This window comes from Arachis hypogaea, chromosome 20 (assembly GCF_003086295.3).
Source record: "Arachis hypogaea cultivar Tifrunner chromosome 20, arahy.Tifrunner.gnm2.J5K5, whole genome shotgun sequence".
NCBI classification, from domain to species: domain Eukaryota; kingdom Viridiplantae; phylum Streptophyta; class Magnoliopsida; order Fabales; family Fabaceae; genus Arachis; species Arachis hypogaea.
Genome location: NC_092055.1, coordinates 1,079,252 through 1,101,535, shown reverse-complemented (window position 1 = coordinate 1,101,535; position 22,284 = coordinate 1,079,252). Strand labels below are relative to the sequence as shown.

Below are 22,284 nucleotides of genomic sequence, written 5' to 3'. Positions count from 1 at the left end.
TACTTTTAATGACTTTTATATCTTTAGGAAAAAAAAATTATAAAGATTGAAAATAAGTTAGCTGTATTGTGAAAAGTTGAAGATGATAATATAATATAATATAAGTATCATCACTAATTCGTATTAATATTAATTTAATATTAATATTCCCCCAAAATCATCAAATATGGGTTGATGTTCGTTCAGGAATTGTTCTTCTCAGGTTGAGCTTAATTCGAAGCTACTACAGCTTCTACAATCACACTAACTAACATATCATTAGTATAATTATTATTATTATTATTGTTGTTATTATGATTATGATTATGGGAAGCAGTAGCAGAATTGGTTCATCATTTTCTTCTTGCTTAGTGGCTCCTCTTCCTTCCCCTTTTCACCGTACAACACTTTTCCAGGTACGTTTTTATATCAATCACCCCTAATTATGACCTGTGTTAATTTGTTTTATTAATTAATTTCATGTTTAGGGTGTAATTATTTGTATCCATTTTCGTTCCATGAAAACTTAGTGCTTGGATTGACTAATAGTTACTTGAATAGGATTATGTATGTATGGCTTATGCATTTGTTGATTAGGGTTATGCTTTTGCATGAGGTAGTGTGCAATTTGGCCCTCATTTGGTGATAGCTATTCTTAGTGTTAGGGCTCAAAAGAAAAAATTGAAAGAGGAAAAAGCTGCTACCTAACTTATCTTGTGTGTTTAGCTAGCTGCTGTCTCCAATTTGATGGTTTTACTGTTGTTATGGTGACACACTCAACGGTAAGAGCGCGCTAGGAGCATCCAAGAATTTCTCCCTAGTTTTAAGCTTTGATTGATTTCAACTATACGCAACTTATTGGATTTAGATAGACAGCTTTTGGTTTTAGAGGACATTTCGAATCTGTTGGATTTCGGTGTAGCTCTTGAAGTTGCAGAATGTGGATCTCCCTGTTAGCATTGGATTAAGACTGGATATGGTTTCGCTGCTGAATTTTCGTTCATCAGTAGAACTTGCACGAAAGTGGAAGATATGTAATCTAATGGTCGCAATTCACTTGGTCAATGGATGTATGCATTCCAATAGTGACTGTATATATAATTATTTTTCTTCAATATGGTGATGATAGGCGTGACATGTATGAATCTCAACGATGTCTACTTAGAGCTTTCCATATATTTAAACTACTAATCAAGCAATTGTGTAACTTGCTTTGCTACTTTAGTAACTCACTCTTGCTATCTTCTAGTTAAACTTCATTTCATTATCCTGTTCTGCTTCATTATCTTCGAGTATTGCTTGATTTACTCTTCAACTTGTGTGGCTTTCTTTTCATTCTATATTCAGTCAAGATTATCACAAGGGTTGTTTGTCAACAAACAAACTGCTGCCCAGCTGCAAATATATGCTAAAGGTAGCTTGCTTATCTATTCGGTGATTCATGAATCTCTGCATTCTGCAGTAAGCTTCTGTCAGCTGCTTTTTCTTCCTCTTTTAGAGATATGAATGTTACAAGTTACTCCTTAGATAAGTCTGTTAGCTGTATAAATTTATAAATATTAAGGGGGTAAATGGCTCTACACCTTTAAACCTTGGTCCATGTGCTGATTAGATCTTGGGGTTGAAAAGTGCAAATGACCCCTGAACTTCACACTTCAGTGAAAATTCCCTCCAGTAAGAACTGTTAATCATGGTATTATTGGAGGTTTTAATGCTGAAAAGGCTTTACATGTGCATATTTCATGAGAGTTCCATCAGATATTTAATTGTTGCTTAATGGAGGGAATCCTTTGGCACAAAGTGTGAAGTTCACAAGTCTAATTTGTACCTGCATCAGCGCAAATGATGTGATCTATGGGTTTCCTGACATATATGAAATCCTCTGGAAGTGTTCTCAGTTAATGTTCTTTTTTGTATTTCTATCATGGTTAGACAAATCATGCCAGTTCAAGTTTATATATGGAATTCCAAAGTTAAAGGGAAGGTTCCAGAAACAGTCATAATGCTCTCTCTGTTGTCTCTGAGGATCAACCACAAAGCACTGAGCTTGATGAAGCTGCTTTAGTTCCAGAAAGCGAAGATGCTATTGCTGAAGACATATCTACCATTGGCAACTCATCTTTTAATTTATTGGGAAGTGATGGAAAACCAGGCTTTATATCATTCTTTAACCGTCCATATAGAAAAGACAATGAGACACTATCGTCAAAAGAAGAGAGTCAAAATAGCATCTTGTGGTTTGTGGGTCCTGCGGTCCTTGTTGCTTCTTTCATTTTTCCTTCACTCTATTTGCGCAAAGTGCTCTCCATCATTTTCGAAGACTCTTTGTTAACAGGTAAAGTTTCGATGGCAGAAAGCCTCTCTGTTGTGTTTGTTCATTGTATGTGTTTTGGTGATGCATTGTTTTGTCTTCACTCTGCAATCTTTGTTACTTACTGTTCTTGCTTTTGGATGTAGTTCATATTAAGTAACTTATTGAACCGATGTGGGTAATATGTGCCATCTGCTGGTGAAGAAACCTGTGGAGCAAAAGGGAACCAATTTCATTTGGGGTATTTAGTAATTGGATATTGCTAGGGGAGCATTTTGGACTTTCTGAACGTGGATATGCTGCTCATCGATTAATTTGGAATTATTGTTTCTCGATATAAAATCAATTAACAATAGTCATTGGACTGAAAAGGAGACTTAATTAAACCACAAGCATAATTCATCATAAATTTTGGGCTGAAGTTGATAAAACTTTTACAAATATTGAACCTGGTTTAGAAATTCAATTTTTTAGCTGACTTAGTAGTTGTAGTAATTCTTGGGGTCTGCATGTATAATTGCTTGCTTGAAATCTTTTTAGTTCTCTTTCTTTCTTTCTTTATACATATTTGGCTCTCTTCTCTGAACTGACTGCTTTCTTCATCTACAGATTTCCTCATATTATTCTTCACAGAAGCAATTTTCTATTGTGGTGTTGCGGTATATCTTTATCTACTAGACCGATTAAGGAGACCCATGCAACAAGAAACCGCAACTCTTGTTGGGACATCACGTCTCTTCTGTTGCTACCCTGGTGCTTAGTCTCGCAATTCCTATGGTCACTATGGGTTTGGTCTTGGCCGTGGACTGGTCCTGCTGCATCCGCAACTCTTGCTCCATACCTGGTTGGTATAGTTGTCCAATTTGCATTTGAACAGTATGCAAGATATCGAAAATCAACTTCATGGTCTGCTATTCCATTAATCATCCAAGTAAGTACAATCCAATTCCATGCTGATCAAATTATGTATTTTTGTCCTCCCCGTAAAGTGTAATCACAAAAAGATTAATTTATCCAGTCACCCTTTTCCTTACAGAGTTTTGCCTGCCTAATTGATACACTAAATTAGCATTTTGATTCTCTAGGTCTTCTTAATTGGACGAATCGACTAAAAATTTCACTTGATGAGTTATGTATGAATAAGGAACTAAGGACTATGTCTAGATTCAGTGAGATAAATCTGGTGCATCATCAATGATACAGATCTTAATGCAAATTTACATCAACAACTTCTACTAATAGATTGTTATTGACAGGTGTATAGATTGCACCAACTAAATAGAGCAGCACAACTGGTGACTGCTTTATCATTTACAGTTAGAGGAGCTGAGATGACCTCACACAACATGGCTATAAATAACTCTCTGGGTACCCTTTTGAATGTCCTACAATTCCTTGGTGTGATTTGCATTTGGTCCCTGTCAAGCTTCCTCATGAGATTTATACCTCCTGCTTCCACCGCAGCGCAGTAAAAGTAAACAATTTCCTTGTAAAGTTTGTTTAGAACTTGGAATTGATCCTCTCATGTTGATTTTTCATACGAACTTCCATGTGTAATCTCTCACCTTTCATTCTGCTTGTCAAGTGTTTTGTATTATTCCTCATTTTAAATGAAGGGTAAAAGATCACATCTAACAAGGTTATGTGAAAAATCAACCTAAGAAGATCCGTTTCCCGTGGATCAAAGCTCCTCTTACCTTCAACAAAATGTTAAAATCTAATTGAACGTTTATACACGAATCCTCTTGACTCATCCAGAATAAATTTGAGGTTGCAAGATATTGTAAATGAGGGCTCAGTGGCTCACAATACAGAAGCAGCAAACAGGAGGAAGGAACATTTGTAGAATTGTAGTTATACTTTTGCATATCATGTTTTATATTAAGTACTATGCCTTAGTAGATATTCGTTTTGGGAATAAGATCACAATGTATTTTAATTAGGGTGCCTATTCACATGAAGATGTTTTTATATAAAGATGATAGTTAAATATATAAATACGTATTATATTAAGTAAGTTAGTTAAATATGTCAAATAACGAGTTGAAGATGTCTACTTCAATTAATTCAGTTCATTATTTACTATTTTTTCTTTTAATTAATTGTGGTTTTTCCATAAGAGTTGCATGTCATCCTATGATTTAGGGAGTTAAAGTTGTGCAAGGTGGTAATTTTTTTGTATTTTCACCTTCAAATCAATATTAACTAAATCTACGAATAATCGAAAGAAATTAATGTATTTTTGTTAGATGTGTAACAGCCATTATATGAAAATCAAAGCATGGATGCGTGCTCATTTTTGTATTTTTTGTAAAAAGTACAAAGATATTCAAATGTTTATACATTCCAGCGTTTTCCAACAAAAGGTATAATTCATATACCAAACTTAAACCTTAATAATAAATTATAAGCTATGTAAATTAACTTGGGTTAGTTAAACAGTGAGCTCACTCGTTTACTTAAACAATTGTCAGGGATTCGAATCTCACTTTGTGCATGCTCGGATTTGTGACGGATTAGTCTTTAGCTTGTCGGATCGGGAATACCGAAGGCATTAACCATCAAGAGGCTTTCAGTGGCCAACATGGTGAAGTGATTTGTGCATACTAGCCATTAATAAAAAACACTTTTTTTTTACAGGTAACAAGCACTTTGCTAGCATGTGTTGATGTGTATATAACTATATATGAAGTTCATACTGATAATATAAGCACTCGCCATTGTATCCCAAAAATGTGGAGGCACTAAGTTACTAGTGCTCCAGGTCGACATTGTTTATTAGTACTTACATAGGGTAAATTAGTAGAATAAATCAATTGACATTTAAAATTATCCAGATTCTCAAAAATGAAAATGGCTATCTGAATGTGTCAAGATTCATTTTTATGTAAATCGAATCAATCAAATTAGATTTATGGAAACCAGTACCAAATAAATTCAAATTGCACACAAATTGATATATACCTATAAATCAAAATAAATAGCTTCGATTTGTATTTGCATGTAAGTAAATAACATAATTTAATTTCATATGCATATAAATCGAACCAAATGAGTTCGATTTATAAGGATACGTGAGAAATAACATAATTTTATTCCATTTATTATTTACTACACTATGTAGGTAAATCGAATGCATCAAAGAATACATTTACTCAAATTCCAAATACAATATGCTTTTACACAATCAATAATTTAAAAAATTAAAAAAAATAAATAATACATTTACTCAAATTCCAAATACAATATGCTTTTACACAATCAATAATTTAAAAAATTAAAAAAATAATATTATCTAAAAATTTACGAAACTTTTCTAAAATATGTATAAGCTATCAAAAATAAATGAAATATTATTATATGAAATTTGAATTTTTTATTAATTTTTATATAAAATATTTATATCATTGTAATTATTCATTTTGTAATAGAGTACAATTAAGATTTTACCAATAATTTTAAATTAAATATTTTTATAAAATTTTAAAAATTTTTATTATAAATATTTTTTAATTATTGTAAATAATTTTATAAAATTTAAAAATAACTTAAAATATGTTATGAGTACTATAAAAGGGAGTACATTTCAAATTTTTTAATTATAAGCATTTTTTTTGTGATTCTTACCTTGATAAAAATTTCAAAATATGTATAAGCATTTTTTTAATTGTTGTAAATAATTTTATAAAATTTAAAATTGGCTTAAAATATATTATGAGTACTCTAAAGGGAGTACATTTCAAATTTTTTTATTATAAACATTTTATTATAAGTATTTTTTTTTTGCGATTTAGTATATACCTAATGTATATAAATAGGAACTAAACGTGAAATTTTTTTTCCCACCTTGCGTAGAAGATTGAAATTATACAAAGGCAGTAAACAAGCATCAATAAAGCCAAACATTAGAGTAAGTAAGTACAGTCACATAAAATCTATGACCTAAATGAGAGATATATGGTGATGGTCTCCAAACATCAGAGAAAACAAGCAGTAGTAGTGCTGTATAGAAGAATGAAGGAAAGACAATTTATGAGGTTTAGCTTGAGCACAATGAGAACAAATGTTATCAAATAGTCTTCCTCAATCACTCTTTGCCAACTCAGCCTCAATACTTGGGCGAACAAAACTGGCAATGTCACTGGCAGTAGAATCATACAGGTAAAATTTCAGCATGCGCGATTCTCATAGGAGAAAAAATAATACATAACAAGTTCACAGACAAGTTCAAATATCAAAGTTTATAACTAAAGATGAAAAATAATATTAAACTACTTTTTCATCTTAGTCCATGACAATAATAAAAAAAGTCTTACGCCCTACAAATTCAACTATATATATACAGTTTTACCTTCATAATTTACAATTTCAATCAATCAATAATCAATAAAATTTCTTCATCTTTTCTTTTCTTTCCTTATTCTTTCAAAATTTTATTATCTTTGCGTACTCTTTATGTACTCTTTCCGTTTTATTAAATAATAATCACTCATGCAAGAAAAAAAAAGTAACAAGGGGGCGTATCCAAGGAGAGCGTGTTGTACTGTTTCCACAATTTTAAAAAATACCATAAAATTCAATAATTGAGTATTACACCAAGATTTTTTCAATATACAAAAAAATTATCCATACATTACAAGACAAGTGGTCCTATTGTTTGACCTTTGTTATGGTGGGTTGGACCATTGCATGAGTACAAATCTTAGTGGCACTGCTTTCACTTCTTCGGTTCTTCTCTTCCTTTTATGCTCTGTTTGCTGATTTTTTTGAATGTGAAATTGTGAATAGATTAATAGAAATCAAATAATTGATTTTTTTCTGCTTCTCAGTTTTTAATTCCTGAAATTTTTGTTGAAATTTTCTTGATGTTGCTAAAACTGGATTAGGGATTAGGAATTACTTGTTGCTGTTTTGTAATTAGGGATTATGCTCTGTTAGCTTTATTGATTTCAGGTTTAGTGTGATTAGGGATTACTTCTTGCTCTTTTGTAATTAGGAATTATGCTCTGTTAGCTTTATTGATTTCAGGTTTAGTGTGATTAGGGATTACTTGTTGCTGTTTTGTAATGTTTGTTGCTGAATGCTAAAATGGAAATCAAATCAAATGCTGTTTGTTGCTTCCATATATTTTCTTTGATAGTATTTTCCCGATTATAAATTCTGGTTTTGAGTCAAAACTTTGTATTTGTTTTGTCTGTAGTTTGATTTGAGATCATTAGATCTGATCCGATCCTATTAAGTTCAAATTATTCGTTTGGATTTTTGGTGTAGAATTGTTGGTTACCTGTTTGAAGTGTGTATTTCTTGTAATTGGATCTGTTTTGAACTGGATTGTGATTTTATGCTGCATTAAGTGTTGATAGTTCATCTTGGGTGTAGTTTTGGGATCATTTACTTGTTAATTCTCGGACATTTAGTTTAGTAAGGATCTTCTTGTACAAATTTGTTATCTTTTTTTAGGTTCCTTATAGATTTATTTGTAATAAATTTATATAAATGCTGGATCATTTTGAACATGTCTGTTGGTTTAATTTCACTTTGTAGTATATATCATTATATCTTAAATGGTTTCTGAAGTCTTATCTTTGAACGAGGTATTTTTGTACTCTTTATTTTTAGTTAGGCCATTTTCAAGATGGAGTTTTAATTTTTTTTTTCTTTTCAGTATATATGTAATCCCTTAGTTAAAATTTTCTTTTGCTGAAAATCATCACTAAGTTGAATTTTTGTTGCTGATTGAACCTTAAATTTGTTGCTGTCTTGTGAATAATCACTTGGTATAAATAATTTTTGTTGCTGAAAATCATCACTAAGTTGAATTTGCTGTTGATTATCTTCACTAAACCTTGAATTTGTTGCTATCTTGCTGAAATAATCACTTAGCTAAATTTTTTGTTGCTGAAAATTATCATAGTTGAATTTGTTGTTGGAAATTATCAACGAGGTAAATTTGTTGCTGTAAGAATAGATTTGAATTTTGTTTTTAATGAATTTGTTAATCATTAACTTAGCGATTGTGTTATCTATTGCTCTCTTTTGTTCATTTAAATTGAAAAAGTATTTTGTACCGGTAACTAGTTTATTATCTCTTTTTGCATCATTAATTATTGTTGAGTTAAGAAATTAACTAAATTGATTAGTGATGACAAACATTATTTTTGAGCAAAATAAATAATTAGTGTTGATTAATTATAATTTACCTATTAACTAATTGTTTATTGTTGCAGGCCAAATGTTAATAGCCCAAATGGAATAAAAGGCATTCAGCAAAGAATATTGGGCTGAAAGCAAAATAAAGAGCCCAAGCAAAAGCAAAGAAAGAAACCAAAGAAATTAAATTGGGCCAAGCATACCAATACCCGATCCAAGCCCGATCTGGTTTCAGAAATGCAAATCCCTCTCTTTTGCTTAACCAAAAGCAACGTCCTTTTCCTCTCTAATCAAGTCACATCAAGACTTCAGTAAAGTAAGAAAGAGAAAGAGAAGAAAAGCTTCCTCCATAAGCCAGTAACCAAAGAAGCAAGAAAGAGAAAATTGAAGCTTGAGGCACAGAAGCAAAGAACAGAAAATCCAAACCAAATCAAGCTTAAGAAAGGTAATCCATCTCATCTTGCATGAATCAGATCTTCATCCCTTCTTCCCAACTCTCTGCACTATCCGAAAATGGCATTCAAGGGAAAGTTGATCTCTGTTCTTCACTGCTACAAATCCACGGTCACAAGAGATTCTTGGGGACCAAGTTGCATTTCTATGGCTAAGATCAAGTTGACCATAAGAAGATTTCTATTGTTACTGCTTTGTGGCTTTCGGTCAAAATGAGTAAGTCAGAGGGAAAGTTTTTTCTCTGAGGATTAAGGTGAAAAAGTGAATCTGTGAGTTGTTGAAGCTCAAGGCTCAAGGTGTTGACCTTGGAAGAAGAACCAAGCAACATGCAAGGAGATAAAAGAAGCTTGCTGTTCATTCAGAAAGCAAGGAGAGAAAACCAGTGAATAGAGGTTATTGTTCTGAGAGAGCTCTTTGAAGAAGTTCAACTAACTGGACAGTGTAACCTAATCAAAGGTGCATTCCGCCAGTATGAAGAACTGAATCAGAGGCTTGCTAATCTGGTTTTTCGCATAGCACAGAGGCTGTTGATGACGTCAATCTCCTTCATGTTTTACTGATTGTAATGTTCTTTTCAATGTTTATCATTCTGCAATTTCTAGTGAGAAAAGGCATTGTGAGAAAACTCAAGTAAAAGCCATGAGTGGAAAAAGGCTGAGTGAAACACTTGAGAGAAAAGCCTAGAGTTATTTTCAGATTTCTTTAGGTGTGTTTGTGTCTTGTATCTTGTACCTGTAAGGTATCCCTTTCTTAGTTGGGTTAGCACTAAGAGGTATAGTTAGGTATTATCATAGCCAATGTCAAGTTAGGTTAGAACTTGAGTGTGAAAGGATTGGGTCAATCCTGTGTTATTGGTGTATGTAATACTGTTAACTATAGTGAAATTCTTCCATAGTTGTGGAGGAGACTGGATGTAGGTTGCATAGCACAAGGCAACCGAACCAGGATACTTGCTGGTGTTAGCTTTTCTCTTCTCTGCTGTGTTCTGTTTTCTGATATTCATGAGACAAAAATAAATTGTCTCATAAATTTCCGCTGCTGAGTTCAAACAGAATCAAAACTGCAAAGTTATTTTAAAAGGGTAATAATAGCAACTAAAAGGAAGGCATAGATTCAACCCCCCCTTCTCTAGGCCTACCACAACCTTCAATTGGTATCAGGAGCTAAGGTCTCAAGAATCAAGCTTAACCGCTTGGAGCAAAGATCCAATGGCGAACAATCTGGGCACAACCACAGTTGCCTACACCCTCACTGAAGGCCAGTCAAACAACCGGCCACCTTTCTTTAACGGAAAGAACTATTCCTACTGGAAAGAAAGGATAAGGATCTTCATCCAATCCGTTGACTAAAACTTATGGAAGATCGTTGTGAGTGGTCCCAAGATCCCAACAAAAACAAGTGCTGATGGAGTGGTGACTCCGAAAGAAGAAGCTGAATGGAATGAAGATGACAAGAAGAAGATAGAGCTGAACGCTAAAGCAATCAACCTTCTTCACTGTGCTATCATCTTTGAAGAGTACCGGAAGGTGTCTAGATGCAAGACAGCCAAAGAAATCTGGGAAAAAATCCAGGTTACACACGAAGGCACTAAACAAGTCAAAGAAATGAGGATTGATATGCTGCGAAAAGAGTATGAGATGTTTAGCATGAAGGATGGAGAAAGCATTGATGAAGCATTTGAGAGATTCTCAATCATAATCAACAACCTTGATGCTATGGGTACAAACTATGCAGAACAAACCTTGGTGAGAAAACTCCTTAGAAGCCTCACAAAAGAGTGGGAAAACACTGCCATTGTCCTAACCGAGAGTAACAACATAAGTCCCATAACCTATGATGAGTTGAGAGAAAAACTCTTTGCCTATGAAGCCACACACACAAACACAGACTCAAAGAAAAAGGGAATAGCCCTCAAGTCACAAATAGAACCAAAAGAGAGTGAGTCTAGTGATGGTATTTCAGATGACGAACTTTTGTTTTTTGCTAGGAGATTTAGAAGGATGATGAAAAGCAAGGGCAAATACAAGGGTTCAAGTTCAAAAGAGCAAAAGATGGACTTGAGCAAGGTGACATGCCATCATTGCAAGGAGGCTGGACACTTCAAGTCAAACTGTCTAAAGCTCAAAAAGGAGGACAAAAGCAAGAGGGAAAGGAAGAGAGTACTCATGGCAGCTTGGGAGGATCTTGAGAATGACTCAAATGAAGAAGAAGAATCTGAAGGAGATGACAAAGACTGCTTCATGGCTGGAAACAACAATCTTGATGAGATTTGCCTAGCATCCAAGAACAAAAAGGACATGTGGTACATGGATAGTGGATGTTCAAGGCACATGACTGGAAGGTCAACCTACTTCATCAAACTAAATAAGTATGATGGAGGTTTTGTGACCTTTGGAGATGATGGTAAAGGTAAATCATTGCTGTTGGAAAAGTAGGTAATGAGCAATCTACTTTCATTGATGATGTACTTTTGGTATGTGGTTTAAAGCACAATCTTTTAAGTATAAGTCAGCTGTGTGATTTGGGATATTTAGTTGTTTTCAAAAGGCTTGAATGCTGTGTTGTTAATGAAAAGACAAATGAAGTGATGTTTGTTGCCAAGCGTTTCAATAATATGTATGGACTTACTCTTGATGAACTAAAGAATCAAAATGTAGCTTGTCTTCACTCTAAAGAATCTGAAAAGTGGTTATGGCACAAGAGATTGAGCCATGCAAGTATGTTTCAAATAAACAAACTTGTAAAGAAAGAATTAGTAAGAGGTCTTCCTTTGATAAAGTTTGACAAAGACATCACTTGTGATGCTTGCCAAATGGGAAAACAAACAAAAAGCTCTTTTAAACCAAAGGAAGACATCTCTACTAAAAGACCACTTGAGTTGCTACACATTGATTTATTTGGTCCAACAAGAACTCAAAGCCTAGGTGGTAAACATTATGGTTTAGTAATTGTGGATGACTACACTAGGTTTGGTTGGGTTTTATTTCTTGCACACAAAAATGAAGCCTTTTCGGCCTTTGAGCCTTTTTGCAAGAAAATTCAAAATAAAAAAGATTTGAAAATCTCTTCTATAAGAAGCGATCATGGAACTGAATTTAAAAATAATTTGTTTGAATCCTTTTGTGAGGAATTTGGAATATCTCACAACTTCTCTTGTCCAAGAACACCGCAACAAAATGGTGTTGTGGAAAGAAGAAATAGAAGCATACAAGAGATGACAAGAGCTATGCTTTGTGAGAGCAATGTTCCAAAATTTCTTTGGGCTGAAGCGGTTAACACAGCTTGCCACATTTTAAATAGAACAATCATAAGGAAATTTTTGAAGAAAACCCCTTATGAACTTTGGAAAGGCTACCCACCAAACTTAGATTACTTGCACATCTTTGGATGCAAATGTTTTGTTTTAAATAACAAAAAAAATTTGAGAAAATTTGATCCAAAGGCTTATGAGTGTTTGTTTGTAGGATATTCCACAACTAGTAAAGCATATAGGGTTTATCATCAAGATGCTAGAATTATTGAGGAGTCCATACATGTTACATTTTGTGATACTAACTTGGTACAAAGCATTTTGGAAGATTATGATGCAGGAAATCAAGCTCAAAAGGAAGATGAAGCTGCTCAAAATCATGAAAAAGAAAATTCTGGACAAGCTGAACCAGAAACTGCTAATGCTGAAAATTCAAGAGACAATTCCATTTTGTCTCATGAATCTGAAGGAAATTCTGCAGCCAGCAGCGCCCAGAATCCCTTGGTGAATGAATCTGCCTCCAAGTCCACCAGACCTCGTGAATGGAGATTCTTGAAGAATTATCCTGAGGAATTTGTCATTGGGGACGTCTCTCATGGAGTGCAAACAAGATCTTCCACTAGAAAGGCAAATGAAGGATCAAACATTGCCCTTCTCTCACAAATAGAGCCTCAAAACGTCAAGAAAGCACTCAGTGACCCTTCTTGGGTTAAAGCTATGAAAGATGAGCTTCTTGAGTTTGAAAAGAACTAAGTATGGACCTTGGTTCCAAGGCCTAGTGGAAAGAAAGTGACCGGCACCAAGTGGATTTTTCGGAACAAGTTAGGAGAAGATGGTAGCATTGCAAGAAACAAGGCAAGGCTAGTGGCACAAGGATATGACCAAGAAGAAGGAATAGACTTTGATGAATCTTTTGCCCCTGTTGCCCGAATGGAAGCCATAAGACTTCTCTTAGCTTATGCTGCATTTTGTGGTTTTAAATTATACCAAATGGATGTGAAATGTGCATTTTTGAATGGAGTGATAGATAGAGAAGTGTATGTGAAGCAGCCTCCTGGTTTTGAAAATAAAGAGCATTTTGATCATGTTTTCAAACTATCTAAAGCTCTCTATGGTTTAAGACAAGCTCCTAGAGCTTGGTATGAGAGACTTAGCTCTTTTCTTTTGAAAAATGGTTTTCAAAGAGGCACCACTGACACAACTCTATTCATCAAGAACTCTAATGATTCTTTTATTCTAGTCCAAATATATGTTGATGACATTATTTTTGGATCAGCAAATGAATCCCTTTGTTCTAAATTTGGAAAACTCATGACAAGTGAATTTGACATGAGTATGATGGGTGAACTTAATTTTTTCCTTGGGCTGCAAATTAAACAAACTGAAAAAGGTATTTTCATTCATCAAGAGAAGTATGCCAAGGAATTAGTTAAGAAATTTGGTATGGAAAATGCCAAACCCATGGGAACTCCCATGCATCCTAATTCTAAATTAGATAAGGGAGAAACTGAGAAAGATGTTGATGAGACTAGGTATAGAGGAATGATTGGCTCTCTTATGTACTTAACTTCCTCTAGACCCGATATTGTGCAAAGTGTTGGATTGTGTTCTAAGTTCCAATCCAAACCAAAAGAGTCACATCTTTCTGCAGTTAAAAGGATCATTAGATATGTTCATGGCACATCCAATTTTGGTCTTTGGTATCCTAAGATTGATGATTTTTCTGCAGTTGGTTATTGTGATGCAGATTTTGCTGGTGATAGAGTTGATAGAAGGAGCACTTCGGGTTTATGTTGCTTCCTTGGGAAGTCCTTAAATGTATGGTCAAGTAAGAAGCAACCAACAGTGGCCCTTTCCACTGTAGAGGCTGAGTATATAGCTGCTTCCTCTTGTTGTTCTCAGCTTTTATGGTTAAAAACGCAGCTTGCTGATTACAAATTAAATGCTAAAAATATTCCCCTGCTGTGTGATAATATGAGTGCCATTAATATTTCTAAAAATCCAGTTTTGCACTCTAGGACTAAACATATTGAAGTGAAATTTCACTCAATAAGAGAACATGTCCAAAAAGGGGATATTAGTATTCAATTTGTCAAATCAGATGAGCAATTAGCAGATATTTTTACAAAACCATTAGCTGAGGATAGATTCTGCATGCTTAGGACTTGCCTAGGAATTTTGAGTTATGATTCCTTGTTTGAAAAATGCTGATGAATTTGCTGGAGCTTTTTGTCTCATAAACAGGCATGAGACAATTCTGGGCAGGTGATGAACGTTTCCATCAAGTCAACGTGTTCTGGGTTTGTTTCAAATGAATCTCAATCTGGGCCAACCTCAATATTCAGATCAAGAGTGGTCCAAATGTGTTTCATTAATTTCATATCACCTCAAGGCCCAAATATGAATGTTACAATCTTGTTTGTTAGTTTTTGATGACTTGTGTGTTTCATGAAAGGTTTTCAATAAATGTTTTGTGGCCCAAAAGGTTTTCAAGAGGATTTAATTTTGGCCCAAAAAAGGTGTTTCAGGTTAATTTTGTTGTTTTTCTCAAATTTTAAAATTAACTTCTCTTTTATTTTTTAAAATCAAATAAAATCTTTCTTTTATGAGGTCATGTCTTTTCAAGTCTTTTCAAAGGTGATGCAGTTGCATGGTTTTAGAAATTTGCTTTTGGGTACGGTTACCAACACTCCCTCTCTTCCCTCCATAACTTCTCCACACACTCTTCGGTTTCTTCCCACTCACTTTACTGCATCTCTTCCCTCAAAAGATTGAAACTAACCAAATGAGGAAGAAAACCATTGCAAAAAGGGCTCCTCGTGAAAAGGTTTTCAAGCTACCCACAAAGCCTTCCACTCGCTCTCAAGACCGCACCTTTACCCCTTTTCCTTCTCCTCCTACCTCTCCTCATCGCTGTGACCCCATGGCTCGGACCAAAAACACTCCAAGGTTTCCTGCCTCTGTCAAGCCGACGCCACCACCGAAGGCCACACCTTCCAAGCCTGGCTCCTCAAAACCAAGTTCAGCAAAGCCTGACTCCTCCAAAGGCAAACGTCAGGCGACTGAGGAACCCATACCCGAACTAACACAACCAAAATCCAGGTCGGTTCCAATGCGCTCTCAACGAGGTAACACTCGAGTCCCTCTCCAAAATGTTAAAGAACCAGACATTGGACCTTTTGATCACAAAGCTCACTTTTTGACTTCTCATTCGAACTATAACCCTTATAGATTCAAATCTGCCATGAACAATAATTTTTATGAGAAGGTTATCCAGTATCGTACCCTTTGTCCCTCTTTTCTTGCTGATTTGCCATATTTGAAAAGAAAAGGTTTTCCTTTTGTTGATAACTTGATTTTTCTGGACTGGAATCACCTTTTTGATATCAAAAAACCTGTTTATCCCTTGTTGGTCAAAGAGTTTTATGCAAACATGACTTATCATGAAGGCACTGCTCATTCGTATGTCAAGGGCCGAGATATCGTTTTAAACAATGAGACCATCAGTGATGCTTTGAAGTATACTGATGTTGGGCCCTGTGCCTACACGTCAGTTAAGTGGGATGAAGGAGTTGGTGTTTCTTACAATGATGCCCTGGCTAGTATTTGTGAACATATCTCTTTAATAGATGGCATTACACCCACTCACAAAGTCCTAGGATATGAGCGTGCTCAACTGCACCGAATAGTCAATCATATTATTCTGCCTCAAAGCGGCTCATATCAAAGGGTTTCCTACACTGATACTCTTGTTTTATATGCCCTTCTCACCAAAACTGAAATTTCATTTGCTTATTTGATGGTTAGATACATGTTTGACTCTGTTAGAAGTGAAAAGAACAAAGCTCTTCCTTATGGCATGTTTCTAACTTGCATTTTTGAGTATTTTGGTGTTGACTTGACCAATGAGAAATATGAAAATAGACATTCATATCTAAAGGGAGGTGGTTCAGTGAAACAGCAAAAAGGACCAACTCGATCTGAGAGAGTGGTTCTAGATGATGATGATGAAGAGTTCCTTCCAGATGATTCTACTGCTCCTTCCACTGAGGGTACTTCCATCTCCACTGGGAAGAAATCCACTCTGCTGAATGTTGTCAGGGATGTTGCTCAAGAGTTTGTCTCCCAATCGAATCACTTGATTGAATTGAGCAAAGAGAAAAGGAAGCTGGCTAGCAAGCATGAGAACTTTCTGAAGAAATCAAGGGATAGGGTGGCTGTACTGATGACTTTCATTGACAACCTTCAAAATGATGAAGACATTGCCACAGATGTTGAAGAGGAAGCTGCTTCGGATGGGAATGGTTCTGATGCCTAGGATTTGTCTCATTAAAACTGTTGTTGCTGCTCTCTTTTTGTCTCATGAATTCTACTTCTTTAGTACTTTTAAATTGTTTCATTTTGGATGACTGTGATAACTCTGGATATTACTGCACCTTTGGTAGTTTAGTTAGCACTTTGATCTGTGCTCTAACTCTTTTCTGCAGGATACAAGACTTTGTTTTTGTTGATCTTGTTTATTATCCGCCCTTGATGACAAAAGAGGGAGTAATAGCAATAGGACCCTAGTATTTTTTGGGATTTTTGCTGCATCCATACTTGAGTTTGCATGTTGAATAATCTTTGCTGCATTAATACTTGTTTTCACATGCTGAATCTGTTTGCTGATGGTAATAGCTTGATGTTGGGTTGATTATGATATGTTGCTGTCTGATTCTGACCCTGATGTATTAAAACTCTATTTTGGCCATTTAAACTATCACTGTTTGCTATACTTTTGGTTGGTACATAGCATCTGTTTAGTTCCATATAAGTATATGTAAACAGGAAAGAAGAGAAGAGCATAAATTCAGGGGGAGCTATCCTTGAAAAGGAAAGGGGGAGCAACATAAAAGCAAATGACAAAAATCAAAGGGAGTTTTCTAAACCTGACTCAAACTCATTTCCTTTTGATTATAGCTTAAATCATGTTTGTCATCAAGGGGGAGATTGTTGAGTTAAGAAATTAACTAAATTGATTAGTGATGACAAACATTATTTTTTAGCAAAATAAATAATTAGTGTTGATTAATTATAATTTACCTATTAACTAATTGTTTATTGTTGCAGGCCAAATGTTAATAGCCCAAATGGAATAAAAGGCATTCAGCAAAGAATATTAGGCTGAAAGCAAAATAAAGAGCCCAAGCAAAAGCAAAGAAAGAAACCAAAGAAATTAAATTGGGCCAAGCATACCAATACCCGATCCAAGCCCGATCTGGTTTCAGAAATGCAAATCCCTCTCTTTTGCTTAACCAAAAGCAACGTCCTTTTCCTCTCTAATCAAGTCACATCAAGACTTCAGTAAAGTAAGAAAGAGAAAGAGAAGAAAAGCTTCCTCCATAAGCCAGTAACCAAAGAAGCAAGAAAGAGAAAATTGAAGCTTGAGGCACAGAAGCAAAGAACAGAAAATCCAAACCAAATCAAGCTTAAGAAAGGTAATCCATCTCATCTTGCATGAATCAGATCTTCATCCCTTCTTCCCAACTCTCTGCACTATCCGAAAATGGCATTCAAGGGAAAGTTGATCTCTGTTCTTCACTGCTACAAATCCACGGTCACAAGAGATTCTTGGGGACCAAGTTGCATTTCTATGGCTAAGATCAAGTTGACCATAAGAAGATTTCTATTGTTACTGCTTTGTGGCTTTCGGTCAAAATGAGTAAGTCAGAGGGAAAGTTTTTTCTCTGAGGATTAAGGTGAAAAAGTGAATCTGTGAGTTGTTGAAGCTCAAGGCTCAAGGTGTTGACCTTGGAAGAAGAACCAAGCAACATGCAAGGAGATAAAAGAAGCTTGCTGTTCATTCAGAAAGCAAGGAGAGAAAACCAGTGAATAGAGGTTATTGTTCTGAGAGAGCTCTTTGAAGAAGTTCAACTAACTGGACAGTGTAACCTAATCAAAGGTGCATTCCGCCAGTATGAAGAACTGAATCAGAGGCTTGCTAATCTGGTTTTTCGCATAGCACAGAGGCTGTTGATGACGTCAATCTCCTTCATGTTTTACTGATTGTAATGTTCTTTTCAATGTTTATCATTCTGCAATTTCTAGTGAAAAAAGGCATTGTGAGAAAACTCAAGTAAAAGCCATGAGTGGAAAAAGGCTGAGTGAAACACTTGAGAGAAAAACCTAGAGTTATTTTCAGATTTCTTTAGGTGTGTTTGTGTCTTGTATCTTGTACCTGTAAGGTATCCCTTTCTTAGTTGGGTTAGCACTAAGAGGTATAGTTAGGTATTATCATAGCCAATGTCAAGTTAGGTTAGAACTTGAGTGTGAAAGGATTGGGTCAATCCTGTGTTATTGGTATATGTAATACTGTTAACTATAGTGAAATTCTTCCATAGTTGTGGAGGAGACTGGATGTAGGTTGCATAGCACAAGGCAACCGAACCAGGATACTTGCTGGTGTTAGCTTTTCTCTTCTCTGCTGTGTTCTGTTTTCTGATATTCATGAGACAAAAATAAATTGTCTCATAAATTTCCGCTGCTGAGTTCAAACAGAATCAAAACTGCAAAGTTATTTTAAAAGGGTAATAATAGCAACTAAAAGGAAGGCATAGATTCAACCCCCTTTCTCTAAGCCTACCACAACCTTCAATTATGTTTAAGAATTGATATTTGATTGTTATTAACATATTTGTGAAGATGTTCATTTTAACTTTTCATTTTAATTTTATTTTTATAATTTTATATTTTTATTTAATTATGACTAGGTGAATCAGTGACGGGTGACTTGACCGGGTCAATTATCGGTCGGTTAGAAGCTCCTTTCGCATAATAGACCTCACCATCAATTCAATTCCGCTGATGCCGTACATGTTCTGGCAACTCCGCCGGTGGGAACTCAAAATCCTATTCTACCCTGCCACAGCCACTCTCCTCCGAACTCCAACCACATGCTTCCTGCATTCCCTTTCGGACCCACCCCACTGGAAACCACCATCACCACCACCGCCGATTGTTTATCTTCAGAATCTCCTCAAGTTCCGGAGGGACAAGCCCGCCATCGAAGTGGAGCGAGCACTCGACCTATGTGGGTTCCAGCTTAGCGACAAACTCGTCTTCGAAGTGCTTAAACGGCATCATTCTGATTGGAGACCCGCCCTCGTGTTCTTTAATTGGGCTTGTAAAGCGAGTCCCGAGCGAAATGGGTATGTGCCAAGTTCCGTCGTTTTCAATGAGATTGTGGATATTCTCGGGAAGATGAAGCGGTTTGAGGAGCTCTACCAGGTGCTCGATGAAATGTCCCATAGACAGGGTGTCATGAACGAGTTGGTTTTTTCCACATTGATTCGTAGGTAGATTAAATGTTCTATTATAGAGCTTTGGATGTTTGATTTTCTTATGTGATATGTGATCTCAAAATGATTCCTATTAGCTTTTCTGAATTCTTTAATATCACTTTGGTACATTTTAAGAGCATTAAGTCAACTAACTAGGTGTCATTTAAATATGTGAATGGTTAATTTTGGGTGCTCTCCGATTACAGGTATGTGGGTGCACATAAGGTGGAGGAAGCTGTTGGAATATTCTATAGGAGGAAAGAGTTTGGATTGGAGATTGATTCTAAAGCATTTAGGACACTCTTGATGTGGTTGTGCAGGTACAAGCATGTAGAAGATGCAGAAACTTTGTTTCGCAGCAAGGTGAATGAGCTTCCACCTGATATAAAGTCCTGGAACGTGATCCTCCATGGTTGGTGCATCTTAGGGAACACACATGAGGCGAAGAGGTTGTGGAAAGACATATTGGCATCTAAGTGCAAGCCGGATCTTTTCACTTATGCAACATTTATCAAGGCAATGACCAAGAAGGGGAAGCTCAGCACTGCACTGAGGTTGTTCCATGGCATGTGGGATAAAGGTTGCAAGCCCGATGTTGTGATATGCAACTGCATCGTTGATGCTCTTTGTTTCAAAAAGAGAGTTCCTGAGGCATTGGAAGTTTTCAAGTGCATGAGCGAAAGGGGCGTTGAACCTAATGTGGCTACTTACAACTCCTTGATCAAACACATGTGTAAGATTCGGCGAATGGAGAAGGTATACGAGCTAGTGAGTGATATGGAAAGGAGGAAGGGGAATTGTTTGCCTAATGCTGTTACTTATAGCTACTTGCTGGGTTCCTTGAAGGAGCCGAAGGAAGTTCCTGTGATTTTGGAGAGGATGGAGAGAAATGGGTGTAGCATGAATGATGATGTTTACAACTTGGTTTTGAGGTTGTATATGGAATGGGATGACCAGGATGGGGTGAGAAGAACATGGGAAGAGATGGAAAGGAATGGATGGGGACTAGATAGGCGATCTTATACAATCCTGATTCATGGGCACCTCAAAAATGGGAGGACGAAGGATGCCTTGCGCTATTTTAGGGAGATGGTGTCTAAGGGAATGGAGCCTGAGCCAAGAACTGAGAAACTATTGAGTTCCATGAACATTCAGTCAAAAGAAAGAACAGAAAAACAAAAAGGATGATGGTATTGGAGTTATCTAGTGATCCAATTCTTCCAATAACTTCATTGCCATTGGTTTGGGTTCTCTAAGTCGAAAATTGCCAACAGTAATATATCTTTGAAAGGCATTGAGTGCTAATTACCGAGACGCATAGGATGTTGATTTGGTTGAATTTTCGAACATTGAGATATTTTGCCAAACTCTTTAGATTGCCAAGAAGCAAGGAAAAAAGATAACCCGACACCAAATTTTAAGATTCAAGATTTTATGTTAATTAGAGGGTCCAGAAATTAGAAGGCTGGGGTTATTTCGCTCCCTTATCTGTTTATGATAGCTGTGTTAGTTGGATAAGCTTACATTTTCTCATCCAATTAAGCACCTCGGCAGATTTTCTACTAATATTTAAAAAAGAGAATTCAGCCGGCAATAGGAGGAACTATCTCAACTTAGTCTCAATCAAACAGTGCTTGGAAAATGAGAGAATGTACCGCTGAAGAAAGGAATGGAGGATTTGAAGAGTGATAGAGTTTGAAATGGAAGTTTCTTATAAAATTGATGCGTGTATTATGTTGGTTGACTTTGGCCTCTGTTTGTTTTTCTTGATTCTTTTTGTTTTTAGTAAGTAAATGTTTTGACAGTGAAGGCATTTAGTTTTTGAAGCCTTGAATTAAAATTATTTACAATTTAGTCTGATTGAAGAGATCTGGTAATTGGGAATGATTTCTACAATTTCTTAGCTCAGTTTTGCAGCTTCAGTATCACCGGAACTACACACATGTGATCAAAAATGGAAATTTGTATATTTACAGCTTAGTGATACAATTCTTGGATGAAAACCAAAGCAGGGAAATATCAAAGATGAAAGTGCCATGTTACATATCAACTGGCTTCTGTGAACAGGACATGGTACTTTAGCTTTGGATCATATTTCTTGAGGTCAATCTTCCTGCTCTTTTTCTTGGCATAGAAGAATCTAGTCCCAGCTGCTGAGACAAGCCTGATGATCTTGAAAAGCAGCTTCTTCTTAGACCCCATCCTTCTCCTATGTGTTTTCTTGTCAGGTTCACCTCCCCTCTTTCTACTCAATCTCTGCCCAACAATAATATTGAAGTTTATTCCTTTTATTAGAAAATCACTGATAAAGCTTCGAATAAAACTTTGGATTTGATTGTTGGAATACAAATAGTTTGTACCTTTCTCTTTGTGGTGTTTGGAGCATATCTTTTGGCCTTACAAATAATGGGGTGAATTTTTGGCCTTCTAAACATCTCAGTTGACAAATAGCCTGAAATAACAAATGAGTGATTTTGATTCAGAGAAAGTTGAGAAACAGAGTCAACTATTGGTGATGGTTAATCAGCAAATAGTTGTAAGCTTTATGAGTTTACACTACATACAGTACTTACCTCTGGAGAACACAGCATGGGAGAGGGAAGCAGAAGAAAAATGAAGGTGATGGGAGAGGAAATGATTTCTTTTGTGACAAGAAAGAGTTAAGCCTGTTTTTGGACAAAAATGTGCTATAGCTATAGCAGTCGCCATCTCTCTCTGTTTCTTTGTATCTGACAGCGTATGGGTAAAGATGAGATTTTAACTGCTAGCTCGCTTTGATTTCAAGTAAAGCTTTTTTCTGTGTTCTTTATCGCCACTGTTTT

The 22,284-nt window shown here is 35.8% G+C and overlaps 2 protein-coding genes and 1 pseudogene across 2 annotated transcripts; 2 read left to right on the top strand and 1 right to left on the bottom strand.

The window, feature by feature from the left end:
* Positions 1–14: 14 nt before the first annotated feature.
* Positions 15–4,317, top strand: LOC112782363 (uncharacterized; annotated as a pseudogene).
* Positions 4,318–18,844: 14,527 nt separating this feature from the next.
* LOC112783450 (putative pentatricopeptide repeat-containing protein At3g15200) lies at positions 18,845–22,274 on the top strand. The gene is made up of 2 exons (XM_025826407.3): positions 18,845–19,477; positions 19,669–22,274. Exons 1-2 carry the CDS (start codon positions 18,987–18,989, stop codon positions 20,648–20,650), a joined length of 1,473 nt encoding a protein of 490 aa, XP_025682192.1. The 5' UTR covers positions 18,845–18,986; the 3' UTR covers positions 20,651–22,274.
* LOC112783451 (uncharacterized) lies at positions 21,337–22,171 on the bottom strand. The gene is made up of 3 exons (XM_025826408.2): positions 22,036–22,171; positions 21,823–21,914; positions 21,337–21,718 (listed from the first exon to the last, which is right to left on the bottom strand). Exons 1-3 carry the CDS (start codon positions 22,169–22,171, stop codon positions 21,509–21,511), a joined length of 438 nt encoding a protein of 145 aa, XP_025682193.1. The 3' UTR covers positions 21,337–21,508.
* Positions 22,275–22,284: the final 10 nt, after the last annotated feature.

What these genes read in the sequence shown, in the direction of transcription:
- LOC112783451 (XM_025826408.2), bottom strand. Translation starts at nt 22,171, where the DNA reads ATGGCGACTGCTATAGCTATAGCACATTTTTGTCCAAAAACAGGCTTA. An exon ending in CCATGCTGTGTTCTCCAGAG is followed by an intron (nt 21,915 to 22,035) that starts GTAAGTACTGTA and finishes TTGTTATTTCAG; the next exon opens with GCTATTTGTCAACTGAGATG. An exon ending in CAAACACCACAAAGAGAAAG is followed by an intron (nt 21,719 to 21,822) that starts GTACAAACTATT and finishes ATTGTTGGGCAG; the next exon opens with AGATTGAGTAGAAAGAGGGG.
- LOC112783450 (XM_025826407.3), top strand. Translation starts at nt 18,987, where the DNA reads ATGCCGTACATGTTCTGGCAACTCCGCCGGTGGGAACTCAAAATCCTA. An exon ending in TTTTCCACATTGATTCGTAG is followed by an intron (nt 19,478 to 19,668) that starts GTAGATTAAATG and finishes CTCCGATTACAG; the next exon opens with GTATGTGGGTGCACATAAGG.